The sequence below is a fragment of the Perca fluviatilis genome, chromosome 6 (assembly GCF_010015445.1).
Source record: "Perca fluviatilis chromosome 6, GENO_Pfluv_1.0, whole genome shotgun sequence".
Classification (NCBI taxonomy): Eukaryota; Metazoa; Chordata; class Actinopteri; order Perciformes; family Percidae; genus Perca; species Perca fluviatilis.
The window spans coordinates 7,866,995-7,887,906 of NC_053117.1; the positions used below are offsets into that span (position 1 = coordinate 7,866,995).

The window sequence follows — 20,912 nt, forward strand, 5'->3', positions numbered from 1 at the left end:
TACTAGCGTACTTTATACTAGGGCTGAAAGGATTCCGAAGTAATTTGATTACTAAAATTATTGATGCATTTTTTTGCATTGAAGCTTGTATAATTCATGTGTTTCCTGTTTCATGGGTGATTATTACTGCCACACAACGTGCTTACGGTGTGGTGTGACGAAGACGGCGGGGACTGCAAAATGGAAGAAGAGAAAGAAAATAGCAAGAGGCAAGACAGGCCAGAGAAAACGACAGAACGTGTCCAAATCGTCATTTCAAGCTGAAACAAAACGAAAACTCTACGGCGTGTAAAACCAAACTAGCTTGCCACAACAGCACAGCGTCAATGCTTCAGCAGAAAGCATCCAGTCTAACGTTACCACCTAGTCCGCAGCGCGGTTCCGACACAAGGTAGCATTATCATTTAATGTAAAATCAATATGACTGCTACTTGAGATGAGAGGGGGGTTGCAGTATTAGTCAGTGTCTGCATTTAGGATCCTAGTGGCCTGAGGGTAGAAGCTCCTCCTGAGCATCTCAATGCTGACCTTCCCAACCTTAACAGGGAGAAAAGGCCGTTACCCCGGTGGTTTGTCTCTTTAATGATTCTCCTAGCCTTTTTCTTACAGCATCTGGTGTAAATATCCTTATGGCAGGGTAGGGCTGCACTGCCTATTGTATTTTCAGCCAAACAAACCAATGTTTACTGTTTGCTCTATACGTCTTTTTTTTCTATTTATTCAACTTTTATGCACACTGCTGAAGAGCAGCTAAACAGATTTTTTCATTGTACTCTGAGCACAGTGGCAATAAATATCTATCTATCTCTTTAATAAAGTAAAAGTATGTCTTATCCGATTAATCGATGGAAGAATCAGTAGAATACTCGACTACTAAAATAATCGATAGCTGCCGCCTTGCTACATACTCAATCAGAATGTCCTGCATACTGCCTACTAAATTGACAATTAAGAATACCTTTAGCAGCAGACTGTTCACACTAAAGTAAACTCAGCAATACCTCTCCTCTTCATCACATGACGGCATCGATGACAACATTACTGGTCCGAGCTACCGTTAAATGAAAATTTTAACGTTTAAAGTTTATCAAAAATGTAAATTAACATTACCTTTTCCATTCAATTTAATATGTTCCAGTATTATTTTAAGTCTAATTAATATTATTTAATATTCTATTGTTAAATCTTTTTTTTACAGTACATTGTGTAAGCTCCCGCATTTTACTTTAATTTGACTTTAATTTGTAATTATTTTATCCAACAGTTAACTATTTTAACCTCACAGTCTGCCAATGGACAGTCTGAAGATCTGCAATGCATTTTGTGGCGGTTGAGTATATCCAGTAAGCTCAAGTGTATTCTCAGAAATTCTTGTTAATCTGATCTAATACATCCTGGCATTTCTCAATTACACAATATTCACATATACTGTGCAGTTGGAACGCACTACATACTCAATGTACTTATGTCATACTTAGTATGACTAGTATTTTAGTATGCGATTACGAACACAGCCCAACATTGTCTTCTTGTCTTACGCAGTGTTTTGCTTCCTGATAGAGGGATTTAGTCAGTTAGGAGCACATACTAAATTAGCATGTTATGTGTTATATGGCAATTGTCTGGTTGTGCGTGCGCCCCATATGTACAGGGGCTCGGCCCTTGCCGCAGCGAATGTCGTTCCCCCTCTCTCCCCTTTCCTGTCTTGGGCTGTCATATCCAATAAAGGCCTAAAAATACCCCAAAATGTATCTTAAACCAAAAAAAAAATAGTTAGCATGTAATGTTTTTGTACTGGCCATGATCAGTTTAATTCAGTTTTATTTATAGTATCAAATCATAACAGTTAGTTATCTCAGGATACTTTACAGATAGAGTAGGTCTAGACCACACTATATTTTACAGAGACTCAACAATTCAAGAAGAAAAGAAGTATTCATCAATTTCATGTGTTTTTTTAAACAACTATTGTTCATAAAATAAGTCTCTAGTCATCATAGAAAAACAGCAGCAGGATTTGACATTTGCTGGTTCATCACCCATGTTCTGATCTAACCAATCCCTGACTAGCTGTGTGTCGGTGAGGATGAAAGCGTCCTGCAGGAGCAGGCCTGGCACTGCGGCTTCTTCCTTTTGGGCACAGCGTCTCTCTTTAATCGCTCCTTGGCAGTCTCTTCTGTTTACTTATGGAGAAAAACTAAACACCCTTTGTTCACGTTATGCAGCGTGCCACCCAGCCTAGCCCTCCCAGAGAGACACTGTAACACTGCAGGCTAATCTACTGTCAAAAAGAGCTCTCACTCTTAAGGTCTGCTTGGGATTTCTGTGGTTTCTGCTGCCACCTGCTGTGTCAGTAATCAAATGGTGTCTGCGTTGAAAAAAAATCATATTTGTTTTCGTCCCACCTGCTCTTTTTCTCCAGATGTTCGTTATCAACAAAGCTGAAGGTGACAGCTGCGCTCTGTCAGAGTTCACCATCACAGGTTCTACCTACGCACCTGAGGGAGAAGTGTGAGTACTTTACAGCTGACTCTGTAACAGGCAGAACAATTAATGAAGCTGAAAATATCTCATTGATTGACTCATTGAATTGTAGGTTTAAAGAAGTATGGATATTTTAATGCAACAATAGATAAGGTTTTTAAATGTTATATGAACTGTACACTCACACACATAATACTTTGTACTTTCCCTCAGGTACCAGGATGGTAAACCAGTGAAAACCTCCCAGCATGATGCCCTGGTTGAACTGGCTACAATCTGTGCCCTGTGTAACGACTCCTCTCTGGACTTCAACGAGGTCTGAACCCTGCCTTCCTACTTTACATGTCAGATGTGTGTGTGTGTGTGTGTGTGTGTGTGTGTGTGTGTGTGTGTGTGTGTGTGTGTGTGTGTGTGTGTGTGTGTGTGTGTGTGTGTGTGTGTGTGTGTGTGTGTTAAGGACTTAATAGACAATAACACAAACTCACACCACACCAGTACAAAGTAAATGTGATAGGAGAGGAGACAGGGAAATCTCACTTTTTACAATATGGGACCTTTAACAGATGTACTTTACCAAAACATAGTCATAAACTGTTACAAACATAGACACTAAAACAACTGTTTAGTGGGACGGTGGTGGGTTTCATCTATTTAATTCTTTATAAGTATTGCATTCTTATATGTTGATTGAAATAAGCCCTATGGGCGAACCTAAAATGTATCCAATGAGTGTGCAGTTTTTTTTTTTTATGAGGACAAAACATTACCATGAATGTTTTCGGATGTTTCAGGTGAAGGGTGTGTACGAGAAGGTGGGTGAGGCCACAGAGACCGCGCTGACCTGTTTGGTGGAGAAGATGAACGTTTTCGACACCGAAGTCCACAACCTGTCCAAGATTGACCGAGCTAATGCCTGCAACTCCGTGAGTGACACCAGCTCCCTCACCTGCACACGCTGCACATTTCTACTGCTCCCACTCAGCGGGTTTTTCCTCACTCCGTCTGTCCTTTTTTGTCTGAGCAGGTGATCAAGCAGCTGATGAAGAAGGAGGTCACCCTGGAGTTCTCCAGAGACAGGAAGTCCATGTCCGTCTACTGCACCCCCAACAAGTCTCGTTCTTCCATGGGCAAGATGTTTGTCAAGGTATACTGAAAGAAACATTGTACGGAGGACTGGTCGATAGCTTTTGATGCCTGACAGTCAGTGTTGGAATGCCACTAAGTACATTTACTCAAGTACTGTACTTAAGTACAAATTTGAGGTATTTGTACTTTACTCAAGTCTTTTCTTTTAATGCTACTTCCTACTTCTACTCCACTACATTTCAAAGAGAAATATTGTACTTTTTACTCCACTACATTCATCTGACAGCTTCAGTTACTAGTTACTTTACAAATTCAGATTTTTGCACACAAAACGCATGTAGTTATAATATAAAATATGTTTTATTATAAATTAAACTACCCAACAATGTAACGGCCTACAAGTCCAGCAGAAATGATTAGACGATTTAACACTGAGTTGATTGACAGAACAGTTTTCATCATTTCCATTTTCTAAAATATGTAGTACATTTTTCTGATGATACTTAGGTACAGTACTTTCAATGCAGGACTTTTACTTGTAACAGAGTATTTTTACAGTGTGGTATTAGTACTTTTACTTAAGTAAAGGATCTGAATACTTCCACCACTGCTGACAGCCTGCTACCATGTTGTGAGTACGTTATTCCTCTGCTCTACTCCCCAGGGGGCCCCAGAGGGAGTTATTGAGAGGTGCACCCACGTCAGAGTTGGCAACAGCAAAGTTCCCTTAAGCAAAGGAATCAAGGAAAAGATCATGTCTGTGATCCGTGAGTACGGGACAGGTCGTGACACCCTTAGGTGCCTGGCTCTTGCCACACGAGACAGCCCGCCCAAAATGGAGGACATGATTCTGTCAGACCCTCTCAAATTCGCGGCGTACGAGGTGAGTTTTTTTTTTTTTTTTCTTTCTTTGAACGTCTGGTAAGATTGTTTGGATGTTTCAATAGACCTAGCTGTATTTGGTGTCTACTTGTGCAGCATTCTTTTCAGTCCCAACATTCGGTCACGTCTTTGTCTCTCTGCCTCCAGTCCGACCTGACCTTCGTCGGCTGTGTCGGCATGCTGGACCCTCCCAGACAGGAGGTGGCCGCCTCCATCAAGCTGTGCCGCCAAGCCGGCATCCGTGTCATCATGATCACAGGGGATAACAAGGGCACAGCTGTGGCAATCTGCCGGCGCATTGGCATCCTGAGCGAGGAGGATGATGTCGAGCAAATGGCCTTCACCGGGCGGGAGTTTGACGAACTGTCGCCCGCTGCTCAGCGTGATGCTGTGACTAACGCTCGCTGTTTTGCCCGCGTCGAGCCTTCCCATAAGTCCAAGATTGTTGAGATCCTGCAAGGATTTGACGAGATCACTGCTATGGTATGAAGTCTGAAATCTGATTGTGCAGAGTTTTATGCACGAGTTTCCTACTTATCATTAGTGTTTTCTCATTTTATTTGAAGTAGCCTGGGATTACAAGCGTCTTTATTTTTATTTTGGCTGTGAAGTTGGTCTTGATTCCATTTTTGGTTAGCATTAAAATATGTTAAACATGTTGAAACCTCTGAAACCTGTAGGTGTCCTGTCTTTGTTGGCCTTGGAAACGTCATGTAAATGGGATTGATTTGCTTGTGTGAGAGCAAAGAAATCACTCTTCTGTAACCAAATATGTCTCCACAGACAGGTGATGGAGTGAATGATGCCCCTGCCTTGAAGAAGGCAGAGATTGGCATCTCCATGGGCTCTGGCACTGCCGTGGCCAAGTCAGCCTCTGAGATGGTCCTCGCCGACGACAACTTTTCTTCCATCGTGGCCGCCGTTGAAGAAGGCAGAGCCATCTACAATAACATGAAGCAGTTCATCAGATACCTTATCTCCTCCAACGTGGGGGAGGTCGTCTGGTGAGTCATGAACCCACAATTGTATTTCTTTTTCGATTTTGTGTCAGTACAGTTGCTAACTGTGAGTTACTTCTCCTGATAGCATCTTCCTTACTGCGGCGCTGGGCTTCCCCGAGGCTCTGATACCTGTTCAGCTGCTCTGGGTCAACCTGGTGACTGATGGCCTCCCTGCCACCGCCCTGGGCTTCAACCCCCCAGACCTGGACATAATGGAGAAGCCTCCTCGTAATGCTAAGGAGCCCCTCATCTCTGGCTGGCTCTTCTTCAGATACCTGGCCATTGGATGTAAGTTGATAGTGGACAGGAATGGAAGGATAATAGCATCAGAAGAATATTTTATTTGCCTTCATTGCAGTTTGACAAATAATTAATTTGTGTATGATGCTGTTTGGTGTCTTTGCTCCTAGGCTACGTGGGTGCAGCCACAGTGGGAGCTGCTGCCTGGTGGTTTACTGTCTCTGACGATGGACCTCAACTCACCCTGTACCAGCTGGTAAGTCTGCCTGTCTGAGTGCTCATCCTTCAGATCTCCCCCGCTCTTTTCTGCCCCCTCACTCCCCTGCTTTCCTCCCTGCAGAGCCACTTCCTCCAGTGCGCCCCTGACAACCCAGACTTTGACGGCCTGGACTGCCACGTGTTTGAGTCGCCCTACCCAATGACCATGGCCCTGTCTGTGCTCGTCACCATTGAGATGTGCAATGCTCTCAACAGGTAAATACGCGCCGCTCAGGAACATCGGAGCTCTCATCTAAGGATCATTTGCGGTCAGTGAAGCAAGGGCAAACTGTAGAAATGAATTTACCATCCGTGTTCTCTCTTCTGTCCAGTCTGTCGGAGAACCAGTCTCTTCTGCGGATGCCACCCTGGGAGAACATTTGGCTCCTGGGGGCCATCTGCCTCTCCATGTCCCTCCACTTCCTCATCCTCTACGTGGAACCTCTGCCTGTGAGTTTTTACCAAAACCAGTTGATTCAAATATGACTCGATGGGGCTGTCATTTAAAAACAAAACTTCGGGGGACCAAGACACCGCTTGGTTACATTAGACTCGAGCGGCCGGTTGCACGGTTACATTTGGTCTCGTTCAGTAGCCTGGTGCGCGGCCTAGGTAGCCCATTTCCTGATTGATTCTACCACCACCACTCCAGTGGAGGCACTAATGAGCTAGATTACTACACACACAGTAGCAGAAGAAGACCAGCTACACACACACACACACACACACACAAAACGGCACAAATGAGGTAAAAAAACCAGGAGTGAGCCAGTTCGTTGACGTATGGCACTCGATTCTCCCGGTTCAGTGACACGAGTCGGGTTAATTAACCGGCTCTTGGGTCAGTTCGTCAACACTATAGGTGACAGTAGGGACACAGTCAGGAAATGATAACGAGAAAGAGAGAGAGATGTCCCCGGCACAAACCTGAGACGTTGCGATCGCAGTATATAATGTGGGTCTTAAAGGAAAAGTTCAACATTTTGGGAAATACACTTCTTTGCTTTCTTGCCAAGAGTTAAATAAGAAGACGTATACCACTCTCATGTCTGTCCGTTATGTATGAAGCTATATCTGGCGCTCTCCAAACGTCAATAAAATCCACCTACTTGTAAAGCTCACTAATTCTGCGCTGGACTGTTTCTTGCCTGGCGCTGTGACTTCCTAGAGTCCTGTCATCACTGCCAGGTTGCCAGGCCTGCAGAAACTCCAGCAAGTCACTGGTCCAGCCAAGAAAATGTCCCGCACAGGAACCAAATTACACTTTTTTTTATTTATTTTTTGTAAGGATGAAACATTGCATTATGAATGCTGTCACGCTCTCTCCCAGGTCATCTTCCAGATCACCCCTCTGGATACGACCCAGTGGATGATGGTGCTGAAGATCTCCCTGCCCGTCATCCTGCTGGACGAGCTGCTGAAGTTTGTGGCCAGGAACTACTTGGACTTTGGTAAACAGCTGGAGAAGCCGGCCAGCAAAGGCTGCTCTCTGTCCGCATGTGCCGAGGGCATCTCCTGGCCCTTCGTGGCCATCTCCCTGCCCCTTTTGCTGTGGATCTACAGCACCGACACTAACGTGTCTGCCATGTTGTGGCCCTGACTGACTCCAGCACACTACCCTCCCCGTGCACCAGTGTGAAGTGGACATTAACACACACATCTAACACAGTTACATTAACTCGGAACAACTTACAGTCAACACTTGCACCTGCTCTGACAGCCTGTCTGCTGTCAGATCTTTTGTATTTAGGACATTTTCACCGATACATATTTTTGGGCGGGGGGGGGGGGGCTGGGGGTTTAGTCATATTTTAATGACTGACATTATGTCCATGTGTTTTATTTTACCATCACGCTTTTCTCTCTTTTGATCCCCCTGTTTGGAACAGATAGAGATGCCCGCCGTGTCTGAGCTATTTGTTGAGCTGTACAGAGAATTTACACTATTTTATGATAATTAATATTTTGTAATTTTTTTTGGGAAAAGGCTGCGGGGACAAGAATGCTGGGTGTGTAGAGGATGTAATTCTAAATACCGTATAGTACAATACTAGTTTTGGGGCAAAGACTTGAATATATATTTGCCCTGGCATGAATCTCTATAGTCATTTTTGAGCTCCATGCATCGTCATTCGTTATTTTCTGCATTAGTCAGAGCACAGTTACCTCAACGCTGTTAATATGACCATTACTACCCATTTGTCTTAACAATCATCTGATAGAACATCACGTGTTGAGGTAAGCACCAATTTCTGTTTTGCAGTAGAGACAAAGCCCTCGCACACATTGTAATGTTTTTCTAATATATTTTTCTTGTCTTTTTTTTTTCATCATTTTGTTATCGGAGGGAAACGAGGACAACAATATGTTCCCGGTAGGATACAGGGCAATTTTTGATAAAGTCTGTTGTTAAATTTGTTTACTTCAAGGAAACACATTTGTCTTGATTTCGTTTTAAGTCGGATTTTTGAGATTCAGTCTCAACTCTCAGTCTTAATGTTGCCTCTTTAATTACAGTTATCTTTATAATGTATGTATAATGTGCACATACTGTACTTGAATAATGTAAAAAGGCACCAAGAAGCTGTTAGTCTTATCAACTGAGCACAACGTGGACGGCCGGTCGTGGGAAGAGTCTGTATATCTGTACATAGCACACCAAGTACAATCTCTGTATGGATTTATTTTGTTGTTGCTGCCAACGCGCTCCATTCATTTACACTAGTTTACTTAAGCGTGGTCTCAGCCTTTCTGCCTGCCTGCTCCAATAATACCAGGCCAGTGAGTGCTTTGTGTTTTTTCAGTTCTAATTGTTGTTTCTTCCAATGCCTCCTCCCCCTTCCGCGTCCCGTTTACCTGCAGAGTGAGTACACTTTGACCTGCATGTTAACTAGCACTCTTCATGTGGTTGCACACGCAGCTTTGCTGTCTGTCACTGCTCATGTGAAAGTGACAGCAATAACAGCTCTTACATATTTTTTGATAGGACCAGCTTTCGTCTTCTTTTTAAATATACTTTTAATGGTACAAGAGGAGAAAAATGAAGGTGTTTGTTTGAAAATGCCTTCAATGTCACCAAGTGCCAGGTACACACTGAGTAGAAATAGGAGCCTTTTTTGGATTTTAAACTGGACCAGTCACTGGTGCCGGTTATTTTTGACTGCAGTCTGGCTGCATGTTTTGGCAACTGGCATAGACACTGACATTTAAGTGCCCCAACACCATTACAGGATATGGTGCTGTTTTTTTTTATTATTTATACGACTTTTTTTTTTTTTTTATTCCATTGGTCTTTTGATCTAATCTTCTGCCTGCCCATAACATAGCTTTTATATATTTGCTCTTCTAATTAAAATAAGTATCGATGAATTTGAATGATTTGCTGCTTTAATGCGTTTACTTTGGCCTGTGATTCTTGTGTCCACTGATTGTGATTCTTCCTCTCTTTTTTTTTTTTTTTTCTTTGCAGAAAAGGCCAAGTAAGCCCACCTCTTCTCTAAATTCCTAGCAGAGACTTTGGTTTTGTTTTGTGTTGTGCATGTGTGTTTTGGGTAGCACATCCTACAAGAGCTGCATGTCGGTTCAAGAATATGAAGACAGAGGCTCAGAAAGTTCATACATCCTTTTTTTTTTTTAATAGAATGGCCATTAATAAATAAATGTCTGAAAACTAGCCAATGCCACCCCATCAGTCCTTCCATCCTCTTGCATGAAGAGCCTTAGATTAGGATACAATTCTCATGCCATCTTTTTAGACAAAGGTCCTGGTACCGTGTACAGTCAATCGTACAATATTCCATGGTGCATGTCCGCTGAATCAGCCATCCGTTTTACCAGACTTGTGTAATAGACAATGTATAGTATTGGTAAATAGAATAGACATTCGTCAAATAGTTCATCTTTCCTAAGGAAATACTTTTATGGAATATTTAAAAACTAAGCAGCCTTTTTATTTTTTTTTTGCTTTGCACTGAGATGTGCAGATTTTGCCATAGCTGGGAAGGCGGACGTGGAGCGGTGCAGCGATGCTTCGGTTTAACCATGAGAACGGCAGGCAGTCCCTCCACTGGCATTTTTTTTTTTGCCAAACTGCTGTACTGTATTTTGAGAGATGATTGTACGATGTGTCACATGAACTTTAGTTTCAGGTAAATAAAACTGTCCTACATGAAGAGTTTACTCACTGTTTGTCCTGGTGTCATTAAACAATATTTAGTGTAATGTGCCGTCTACCACTTTTTAAAAGAAACTGGACTACTCCATGTCAAGTGAGTGTTTAATAATTTTATTATACACTTTAAAAATTATGTACAAAATACTATAAAGTTATCTCGAAACAGTTAAGTAACACTTGAGTCAATATTAGGGTTATTTTTTTAACACAGAGGCAGGCTCAACAGACAACACACCAAAAATAATAAGCATGTACATTACATGACATTCTCGTGACAAATTCCAAATTAAGAGGATATATTTTTAAAGAGCAGCGGAAATGTGGTACATAGTCACTTTTTCAACAGACCCCCGTTTGCCTGTCGGAGACAAAAGGTTTTGGCAAATTCACAACCTTCGTTGTGATCTACAACTTGCCTTCTCTGCAGCAAACAAAACCACAGTCCCTCCTGTTACATGTGAAGGACAACTCCGGACACTTATGGCCTCAACAAAATCTCCAAATCGCACGATTTGTTTCGGACAATTGCTGTGGTCTACGTTTCCCGGTACATATTTTTGCCTGGGAACAGCACACCAGTATACTGAACAACTCAACCTCCCCCAAAAAAGATCCAAAGCCGGTCTTATTTTATTTTAACACACTGACACTCACTTTGTGATGAATATATTTACCTTAAAGTTGTACTTTGCGCTACCGGGTACAGTGGTGCATATATTCAGGCAGCCAGCAAAGATGAAAATATAAAAAAGCCAAAGTTGAGTCAGAGATATGATGTCATTTTCACAAATATTGAGCAATGGAGGTGTTGATTCTCTTTGTGGTTGAGTGTCTGCTGGTCCTGTTAAAGAGTGTATTGGACAGCTGTATAGAGACTCCACAGTGAAGGGGAGAGATAGCATCAGAGGCCACCTTGTCCTGTTTGACGACACCGATGGCTGAGAGCCTCCCCGCGGGCTGCCGTGTGTTAGAAGTGGCTGTGTATCCTTCAGTGGCCGGGGGGGAGGGAGGGGGGGGGGTCACTGCATACCAAACCACTGTTCCTGATCGGCCCACTGTGCCGCTTCGCTGTCGCTGCCCTCCAGATCGCCGTCCTCCCCGCTGCCCTCCATGTCGTCACCGTCCAGCTCCACCGTGGCGTCTGTGGGGCTCTCCTCCTTCTCCATCTTCTGCATGCCTTCTAAAGACTTCTGGTCATTGGGATCCAGGCTGGGAAAAGAAAAAAAATGTAAATGCACAAACTGACAGTTAGGAGGGGGGGGGGGCACAACTGTAGCATAACAGGTCAGTTCTTAATGGAAACATTAGTTTTTTCCACTGAAAATTACAGTGCAGTATTTAAATAATCATAATACAATGAAAGGAATATGGCTGGATTTATCAAAAGGGAAAGCGCCACTGTGTTTTGTTTTGTTTTAAGATCATTTTTTGGGCATTTGTAGGCCTTTATTTGACAGGACAGCTGAAGACATGAAAGGGGAGAGAGAGGGGGCATGACATGCAGCAAAGGGCCGCAGGTCGGAGTCGAACACGGGCCCGCTGTTTCAAGGAGTAAACCTCCATATAAGGGCGCCCGCTCTACCAACTGTGCCATCCGGGCGCCCAGTCACTTAAAAAAAACAAAACAAAGATTTATTAAAAATAAAAAAACGCATTGAGTGCAACATAACCCACACACACACACACACACACACACACACACACACACACACACACACACACACACACACACACACACACACACACACACACACACACACACACACACACACACACACACACTTCAAAAACAACACTGCTCTGTTCATTTTATTTTCATGCTCCTCTGCAAGAAAAAAAAACATCTCGGGATTTACCGTGCTGCTGGAATGTCCGCAGAGATTATAGCACGGCTCAAGCAACGTTACTTTAATCCTACGCTGAAATTCTCCACGACTGCATATCTTTCGCCATAACCCTCGAATGCTGTAGCGTAGTTGGACTGCCACGCCTGACTCTGCACGGAGAGGCTGTTTAAACGCTGCGGGAAGAAGGAGTCGCTCTGTCATCATATTCAATCTGTAATGCTCTCATACAGCAGGCAGAGACTGACTGACAGCTTCACTCAGAGCACCATCCACGCAGACTGCGGCGTTATTACGGTGCAAGGCTGCCCCCCCCCCCCCATAACGTTATTTGAAATTTGCCTTTTTTTGACTGAAATCTGGAAAAAAAAAGGGGGGGTGATAGCAAAATATTTATGGGATAATTGATATATAATCGTTATCGTTATCATCTCATTCTAATGTTAAGTCAAAATTCTCATCTTTTTGGTAATCGTTGACAGCCACCAGGAAATCTCCCAGCATTCTGTGCAGGACACAATCACTCTGATTGGCCAGGGCGTTCCGGAGGAGAGCGATCCCTTCTTCGTGTTTCTGTTCCCGACCTTAAAAATAAATAAATAAACAAACAAAATAATAAAAAAATAAAACAGGACACTGTCATTTCCACGTGTGTGTGTGTGTGTGTGTGTGTGTGTGTGTGTGTGTGTGTGTGTGTGTGTGTGTGTGTGTGTGTGTGTGTGTGTGTGTGTGTGTGTGTATATATATATATATATATATATATATATATATATATATATATATATATATATATATATATATATATATGTCTCTACTTTAGCTGCCAAGTTCATTTGTGGGAAAAAAAAAAACCTCTTCTATAGTAAAAAAAAAACAAAAAACGGTTGTACGTACTGAGCAGTTCGGCCTTCTTGACCACAGCCTTGGTGTAGTCGGGTCTCTGGGCCAGAGCTTTGTCCAGCAGGGTTTTGGCTTTCTCCTGAGTCACCGGGTCCTCCAGGCACACCGTGGCAAGGATGGTCAGAGTTTGTGCATTGGCCCCCAGAGTCTTATAGATGTTATTGGCCATCCCCATAGCCTCTCGAATCCCATTGGACGCCAGGTAACAGTCAATCAGACCTGGAAAGGCACAGTTACGATTACGTTATTAAGGCTGGGTTAAAAAAAATAAATAAATAAAAAAGTGTCTATATCCACGACGTTCCACTTCTGGGATTGCTCTGTTGCCGGCGGAAATGCCGCCGGATTTCACTCTTTTCCGCCAGATGTCCGTTACCTTCCGCTTTCTTTGTGTTGACATTCTAACCTCCGGTGGATTTGTGAGGACTATGGTTAACTGCTCCTCAGATCTCTGCAGGGTAAATCCAGACAGCTAGCTAGACTATCTGTCCAATCTGAGTTTTCTGTTGCACGACTAAAACTACTTTTGAACGTACACGTTCCACCAAAACAAGTTCCTTCCCGAGACTATTTTGCAGCGGCACCGTGGCTCTGTCCGGCGCTAAGCACCGCCCATGACGATTGGGATTGGTTTAAAGAAATGCCAATAAACCAGAGCACGTTTTTCTCCCATCCCGGAATGCTGTGAGGACTAGCCAGACCCTCGTCCTCAGTGCTGTGGAGGAAGGTCTGGCAAAGCAAGACACAAAAAAAAAATGAAAAGATTGATTCATGAAATCCAGATCTCTGTCTGCATCACGTGAAACTAGAAGACCTAAGGAATCCATTGGTACCAACTATGTAATGCTAGCTCGTCTGGAAGGGGGATTAATAACACAAGTTAGGCTTTTATTTTGGCGAAAGAAAAACTGCCATGGCCATTTTAAAATGAAATGTCACTTAATACTCACTGACTGTAGAGTCTGTAGAGCTGCACTTTATTGTGTGTCCATGTCAAATAAAAAGTACATTAATCTAACTGCACTGGGGTCAACTCTTAATGTAAACATTGACACTTTTAATAATGCAGCAGGTTAGAGGGAACCTTCTACAATTGTAGAATCTAAATCATATCCAAGCTACATTGGTTTTGCAACTGAAATATCCCAAATCAACATTGACAAGGATATATAATCGAATCGGGACCTTGTGAATCGGAATCAAATCGGGAAAACAGGGGCGATACCCAGCCCTGATAGTTAATGGCCAATGCAAGCAGAACAAGAATGTACCACACGTGCAAAGAGACCACACAAACCTTCATAGCAGTCGAGCCTGCAGGGAGCCAAGCGCATGGCCTCCCTGAAATGGATGATGGCTTCTTGAACACGACCCATGTTCCGCAGGGCTGCCCCCTTCAGGAGGAGAGCCTGGACACTGTTGCTGTTCAGCTGGATGGCCTTCGCTCCCAGGTACAGGGCTCTGGAGTAACGCTTGCTATAAAAGCTGTGACAACTGGACAACAGAAAACAAATTAAAAAAAAAAAAGGTTACAAAGATTCAAAATCCTTCAATAATCCCCACAACAGGGAAATTCACAATGTTACAGCAGCGAGAGAGCACAACAAAAGAGGACACTAAAGATGAACAAACAAATAAATCGAACTAAAGAACATAAATAGTAAAGAGTTTGGTCTACAGTACTGCACGGTCCTGTCCGTCCTGGTGTGTGTGCGCGTGTGTGTGTGAAAGTGTGTGTGTGCGTGCGTTTTGTCCATGCGGTCAACTGGGAGCAGTGCTGATTGAAAAAAAGCTATGACCGTGATGTTTGATGTAGCAGACACTCACCCCGAGATGACCCAGGGTTCTGCATGCTGGTCTGAGATGTTAAACAATCGCCCCCCGAGGACTTCAACGTCCTCCAGGTGTCCTTCGCGGGCCATCAGGTAGCCGTAAACATCCATCCCTGCCGGCGCAAACAACAGAGCTGATATTTCACATTTTACCTGGACAGCTAAAAAGTCCCGTGTTTCCACTGGTGTGTCTCAATTCGGATACTTCAGCGAGTACACTGTGAACACGATGTACTCCTTTGTGTAGGGCTTACATTTCGACAGGGTGGTGTTGTCTCAAATCGCGCACTGCCGTTATTCACCGCCCCGAAATGACTCTTCTTTTCTGCAGCCGGACGGAGCCTTACCGCCACCTGTTGTCACCCGCCAAAATATACTGTTTATCAAGCTTGTAGGGCTGTGCAAGTAATTGAATTTTGATTTCGATTACGATTTTGGCTCCTAACAATCACAAAAACATTGAGAAAAAATATTTTGTACATTACATTTTGCAAGTAAACTCCTTTTTTGTGTGTTCAAAACGGGAAAAGTACGAGGGAAATTTCACAATTCAAGATGTGCTTTTTAACGGTTGATAATTGTCAATTCAATAATTGCAACATCTTTCCAAAAGTCAATGAGTAATCGTGATGAAGAATCGTGATTTTAATACTGACCAAAATAATAGTGATTAGGATTTTTTTTCCATAATCGAGCAGCCCATCCTCATCGGATTACAGTATAGGAGCACTTATTGAAAAAACACATACAAATATAAATTAGATTTGTATAGTTCGGTGTTCACTGCTTCAATTGCAACCGCTGCAGCTTCCTCGCTCGCCATTTTCACAAGTGAAAAATACGTTGTTGGTCCCGTAGCTTCCGCTCTGTAGCGAAGTTGGCGACCATTGAGGGTGAGTGGGGTCCACGGTTCCACACTCACCGTTTTAACCGTTTTGAGTGCAGCATCCGGTTACTTGTAGTGCGCTGCATTCGGCCATACTTTTGTCAAAAATAGTATGTGTCAAGTACAGACGTGCGTGATTTGAGACAAACAGCACATGTCTGGTTTAGGCTTAGTGTGAAGCTGGTGTATGCATCCTGGCAGATAATGGTTGAGAAGATAATTGAGAAATACATTTTAAAACAGATGCTCGGTCTATCGATGAATAAATAAAAATGCTTCCTGCAGCACACCTTTGATGAGGTACGGGTCCAGCATCTGGGCTTGTTCAAATTTCAGGATGGCGTTCTTGGTGTCACCTGCCCTAAAGTAGACATCCGCCAGGCTCACCAGGAGGTCCACGTTGTCCCGCAACAGAGACTTCTTTTCAAGAGAGCTGAGACAAGATGAGGGAGGGACGGAGACGCGTCAAATAAACTGGAGGACGGTCACATTAAAAAGGAACCGCAATCTTCAGTCACTTTGTATCCAACAATTACTGCTCTGCTCACCAAATGGTGTTGATGGCTCTTTGATTGTCCCCGGCGTGTATGAAGGCATACGCTTTGATCCAAACGGAGAGCCAGTCCAGGTTGGGGATGCTCTGGATCACATCCATTGTCATGGATGCCACTTCAGCTCCTTTGACTGATAAAGAGAGAAGACCTAGAGGGGGAAAAAGCAACGTTTAGAGCGCTTTTCACAAATAGGTCTGTCCATAAGCCCTACACAGTACATTGGAACAAGTGATTCACTAAGTCCAAGCAGAGATATGGCCGGCATTGTGTGTGTGCTAGGGTTGCACAATATTGACAAAATGGTACATTCAGAGTTTCTGCAGGTTTCACCAAGTCAAACTTAAGACTTTTTAAGACCATTATGACATTTAAGACCTCTATTACAACATCAACTGAGCCCTAAATTCAGTTTTTTTCCTTTCTTTTTTCAAGCCAAGTATCGCTAAACCTGCACTTCCACATATCTGAAGAATGAAATCCGTTTTGTCTGTGGTACAGAGATTCGCGCCAACAACACGAAAGCTGATTGGCTGCAATATAAGTTGCATGGTGGTCTCATTAAAGAGAATTAGAGGTATCATTGCATGGACGTATGAAAATTAAGACCCGTTTAAAATTATTTAAGACCTAGAACACAATACTTCAGCAAATTTAAGACTTTTTAAAGGCATATAATTTTGATTTTGAAATTTTAGACTTTTTAAGACCCCACGGAAACCCTGTATATTGTGATATTGAGCATGAATATTATCGGTATCGATATCGGTCTTCATTCCGATATTCTTAAAACGTATATAAAAACACAAAAGTTATGGGAAAACATCAAAATAGAACAGAATATCACTCAAAAAATTGCACAACGTGATATTGCAAAAAACAACATTAAGTCGATATATCGTGTGGGCACACATAAGCGCCCATATGTGTAAAGAGCGTAGATAGACAAAGCAGGTACAAGTGTGTCAGCAGGTGTCTGTCTGGGACCATGCGTACCAATGATTGCATCCAGGGCGAGGGGACAATGTCGGAGGACCTCTTTGTAGCTCGTCACTGCAGAGCGCTCCTGACCAGCTTTCCTGTACAGGTTAGCTAGCATCATATTGATCTGAGGCAAGGAGGCAAGAAAGAACAATACCATCCATTTTATCACAATTCTCTACAAAAGCTAATGGACTAAACCAGGGGTCTTCGACGTTTTTTAAGCCAAGGACGGAGCAGGGACCCCCTACTACATATATTGTATAAAATTAAGTTGCATATTAAACTGGGCCTACAATTACGTTTAGGACGGCCTAAAACCTTTATACATACCTTTTTTGCATAGCATACTAAGCTTTTAAAAAAGCCTGATAATTGTTGGCATGATTTTAATAAATCATGTTTTAATGTTAAACATACATGTGGCACAGTGAATCCTTAGGGTCAACTGTATCTGTGGATGACTACCTTACCCATAGGCCAGTAAGCCTATCCAAAGTGGGGATTTATATTTGCTAATAATATTTAAAATAATAATTTATGAAGAAAAAAAAAATGAAAATTTGACAATAATTTGGAGCCCCCCTTGCAGTGACTCTGTGAACCCCTTAGGGGTCCAAGACCCCCTGTTGAAGATCTCTGGACTAAACCATTTGCAGACATAATGCAAAAAATGGTAAGTAGTAATTGTTTGCTTCACAATGTGATCATGATACTATTTCAGATTATTTCCCCTTATTTCAGAAAGCAAAACTAGAACAGTTTTGCCCCTGAAAGCAGCATTTATCAAAGTAAAACCAACAAGTCCACTACTTTTACAGCCGTACTCCAGTTGTGGATTTTTAATTTTACATTTGAATAATAAATGCTTACTACTTTATGACTTCAAAATCTATTAGGTTTATCCCTTCAATAGTTGTTTGTACGATTCTATGTTATTCTGAAAGTCTTACGCAGCCAAAGTTTTGTGTACACAATGCAGGCAAAGGTCTCACTGAGATAAAGATTTGTTTTCATCATTACTCTGCCTGCCCTTTCCACCCCAACTTTCATTTTGGTCCCATGTGCGCACACTAGAGCATCCATTAATTGATTAGTTTCCAACCTATAAATTAATCGACAACTATTTTGATAATCGACTAATCTGTTTTTGTAATTTTTTCTGAAAAAAAAAGTAGTTACTTAAAAAAAGTAAGTAAAAAATTATCTGATTCCAGCTTCTTAAATGTGAATATTTTCTAGTCTCTTCTCTCCTCTGTGACGGTAAACTGAATATCTTTGAGTTGTGGACAAAACATTTGAGGACATCATCCGGGGCTTTGGGAAAAACTGATCAACATCTTTCAATTAATTGGTTTGAGTTCTTTTTTTTTTTTAAGAAAGACAAGTTGGAATTCTCTGATTCCAGCCTCTTCAATGTGAATATTTTCCAGTTTCTTCACTCCTCTATTACAGTTACAAACTGAATATCTTTGACTTTTTTTGAATTTTTCGCCATTTTCTAGAGCAAATAACTAATTGGTTAATTGAGAAAATAAAGTCAAGCGGACGAAGATGGATGGATGGATGGATGGAGAAAATAATTGACAAATGAAATTGACAATGAAAACAATCGTTAGTTGCAGCCCTAGAGTTAACGGATATGAAGACTGTATTATAAAAAAAAAAGGCATATAAAAGCATTAAGAAAAAAAGTTTATTACAATAACTATGAGAGTAGCAGCCTACCTTTGGAGTCCTCTGTCTGGACGGGATCCCATCCAGCACTGCAATGGCATCTTTATCCAGTTTCAAAATGGTGTAGCATTCAGCAATCTTGTACTTTACCTCAATTTCGGAGGGCAAACTCTGAAAGACAACATTATGTGTAATTGTACATTTTCCTATTACGATCCATGCCAACTGATCAAGTCTAGTGGTATGGATATTTGTCCCTCAAGATGCACAGTATTGTATGATACGATCATCGAAACATCAAATGAAAATAAATGCAACTGTTGTGTCATCTCGCAGTCGGTAGGAAATCTGGATGGAGACATTGAGCTGTGTTACGGATTCAATGGAAATTGGTTAGTCTTATCTAACATACCTGTGCCTGTATGTTAGATGCAGCGCCACCAGTAGAAGTACGGACTTTAGACGTTTTGCTGAGCACCTTCTTCTGTTGCAATGCCATACTGTATTTACAGGCGGCATTACGATACTCCTTATCATGGAAGATGGAATCAGCGTGGTAAACCAACAACTGGTACTTCTGGGTCGGCGAGAGCAGCTCACTTGAATCAAACAGATACAAATAATACAAGTTATAAGAATCAGAATAGACAAAACATGTCTCTTACACATGACATTGCATTGTGTTTGCTGAAATGCTAATAGCACAAAGACTTAAATTATATCATTCAGTGGCAGATAATACAGAACAGAAAATCTGAATGAAAACAGTAGATAACCAAGTTAACAAAAACATATCAAGCCGACAAAACTGATGAAGAACATTCTGAAAATGTAAAACCATAACAACAAACAAAGACAATGCAATTGTCAATTGATCCAAAGCCCAGGACAGGGGTGTAAGAACCCATGAAGCTTTTATAAAGAGTAGAAGCATCTTGCTTCAGCTGTGTCCTACGAAGTAATGCTGGGCTAACTTAGCTACATCAGAACAAAACATTGTCACGGGACTGTAACGTTACATTAACTCATAGCCACTGGTTTTTAAATCAATTACACTGTGAACCTTCAAGATTGTGAAGGGAAAGAATATGTGACAAGTCCTCCAATACTCGGTTGAATTCATAATACTTGAAGCTACTACTTACTCTTCATATGACTATTTCTTGGGTAAGAACGTAAATTGTGTTCCACCCAATAATGTAAATTAAACTCTTATTAACGTAGCTAGCTACTTAACGTTACTAGCTATGCGTATCTGCGTGCTTCTGTTTGTGACGCCCGAGCTTCTTTACCACTTCAATCACTAATGTCAGCTAGTGTTGACCAGTTAGCTTTGTGCTATCATTTCGGGCTGAAAACATAGCTAGCTAACAGTCTTGTGTAGGCTCTCTTCAGGAAATAGACGGATCCTGCTCTGGCATTACTTACGGGTTGTTATTACTCATCGTCAGCAACAAACTGCTCATTATCCGAACATTAGAGTGAAGGCCAGCGGCAGCCATATCCCGTACATGATCTATAACATTCATTTTTGATTAAGTTGAGGGCTTGCTTTAGTTTTCCGTCTCAAGTTAAAAGTTAGGGCTTGTAAACACGTCAATTCTAGCTAGCTTTTGATGTATTAAATATGGCGCCGAGCAACGTTCCTTCCGCATAATGCTACCTTTAGGTGCTCTTCACAAGCTCGTACTTTCAATCACTATGCCAGTAAATATGATCATATTCATGAAAGTTGCGATGGCGAACCAATTAAGTTTTATTGACTTTATTTTGATATTAGAAACAATAGGTGCCAATGCATAGATATAAAATGAACGTTTGATAAAGATACGTAAAACGTTTTCATTCGCCTCTTCGATCGCTGATGCGTCATATATCCGATAGTTAAAACGCATCATGTGTATTTGGTGCAGCAATATTTTTTAATTAGAAAATTGATGTTAAGCTAATTATTTCACTTTGATTTGGGGCAACAACCTATTCTAAACACTTAACAAACTTGTTAAGCAACCTTGTAAAACAAAAATGCAGTATATAAATGCTTTTTTTTTTAAACCTTTATTGTTTGTCATGTCTGAAAATGGCTGTGTATGCCACTTGAGTCACACAAATGTAT

General features: G+C 41.9%; 2 protein-coding genes across 3 annotated transcripts in view; one reads left to right on the forward strand and one right to left on the reverse strand.

Annotated features, from left to right (window-relative positions):
* atp2a2a (ATPase sarcoplasmic/endoplasmic reticulum Ca2+ transporting 2a) overlaps nucleotides 1–10,130 on the forward strand; it is a 29,454-nt gene extending 19,324 nt beyond the window's left edge. Inside the window, exons 9-21 of one of the 2 annotated variants that reach the window (XM_039803271.1) lie at nucleotides 2,423–2,511; nucleotides 2,698–2,800; nucleotides 3,276–3,407; nucleotides 3,509–3,628; nucleotides 4,235–4,453; nucleotides 4,600–4,935; nucleotides 5,236–5,456; nucleotides 5,539–5,741; nucleotides 5,864–5,949; nucleotides 6,034–6,167; nucleotides 6,284–6,401; nucleotides 7,282–7,402; nucleotides 9,421–10,130. In XM_039803271.1, coding sequence (XP_039659205.1) covers nucleotides 2,423–2,511; nucleotides 2,698–2,800; nucleotides 3,276–3,407; nucleotides 3,509–3,628; nucleotides 4,235–4,453; nucleotides 4,600–4,935; nucleotides 5,236–5,456; nucleotides 5,539–5,741; nucleotides 5,864–5,949; nucleotides 6,034–6,167; nucleotides 6,284–6,401; nucleotides 7,282–7,402; nucleotides 9,421–9,434 — 1,896 coding nt within the window. In that variant the 3' untranslated portion in view covers nucleotides 9,435–10,130. Of the gene's footprint in view, nucleotides 1–2,422; nucleotides 2,512–2,697; nucleotides 2,801–3,275; nucleotides 3,408–3,508; nucleotides 3,629–4,234; nucleotides 4,454–4,599; nucleotides 4,936–5,235; nucleotides 5,457–5,538; nucleotides 5,742–5,863; nucleotides 5,950–6,033; nucleotides 6,168–6,283; nucleotides 6,402–7,281 lie in introns of both variants that reach the window. The other variant, XM_039803270.1, reaches the window with a different exon arrangement.
* Nucleotides 10,131–10,404: 274 nt separating this feature from the next.
* anapc7 (anaphase promoting complex subunit 7) lies at nucleotides 10,405–20,431 on the reverse strand. Its single transcript, XM_039803054.1, has 11 exons — nucleotides 20,225–20,431; nucleotides 19,209–19,395; nucleotides 18,848–18,967; nucleotides 17,135–17,246; nucleotides 16,136–16,289; nucleotides 15,878–16,020; nucleotides 14,697–14,814; nucleotides 14,167–14,363; nucleotides 12,864–13,088; nucleotides 12,422–12,553; nucleotides 10,405–11,395 (listed from the first exon to the last, which is right to left on the reverse strand). The coding sequence occupies exons 1-11, from the start codon at nucleotides 20,323–20,325 to the stop codon at nucleotides 11,145–11,147; spliced, it is 1,740 nt and encodes a 579-aa protein (XP_039658988.1). The 5' UTR covers nucleotides 20,326–20,431; the 3' UTR covers nucleotides 10,405–11,144.
* Nucleotides 20,432–20,912: the final 481 nt, after the last annotated feature.

Excerpts from the sequence above, each read along its gene's own strand:
- anapc7 (XM_039803054.1), bottom strand. The coding sequence starts at position 20,325 with ATGAATGTTATAGATCATGTACGGGATATGGCTGCCGCTGGCCTTCAC. Across the intron at positions 19,396-20,224 it reads ACGATGAGTAATAACAACCC|TGAGCTGCTCTCGCCGACCC; the intron begins GTAAGTAATGCC and ends GTTTGATTCAAG. Across the intron at positions 14,815-15,877 it reads GGACCCGTACCTCATCAAAG|GGATGGATGTTTACGGCTAC; the intron begins GTGTGCTGCAGG and ends TTGCGCCGGCAG.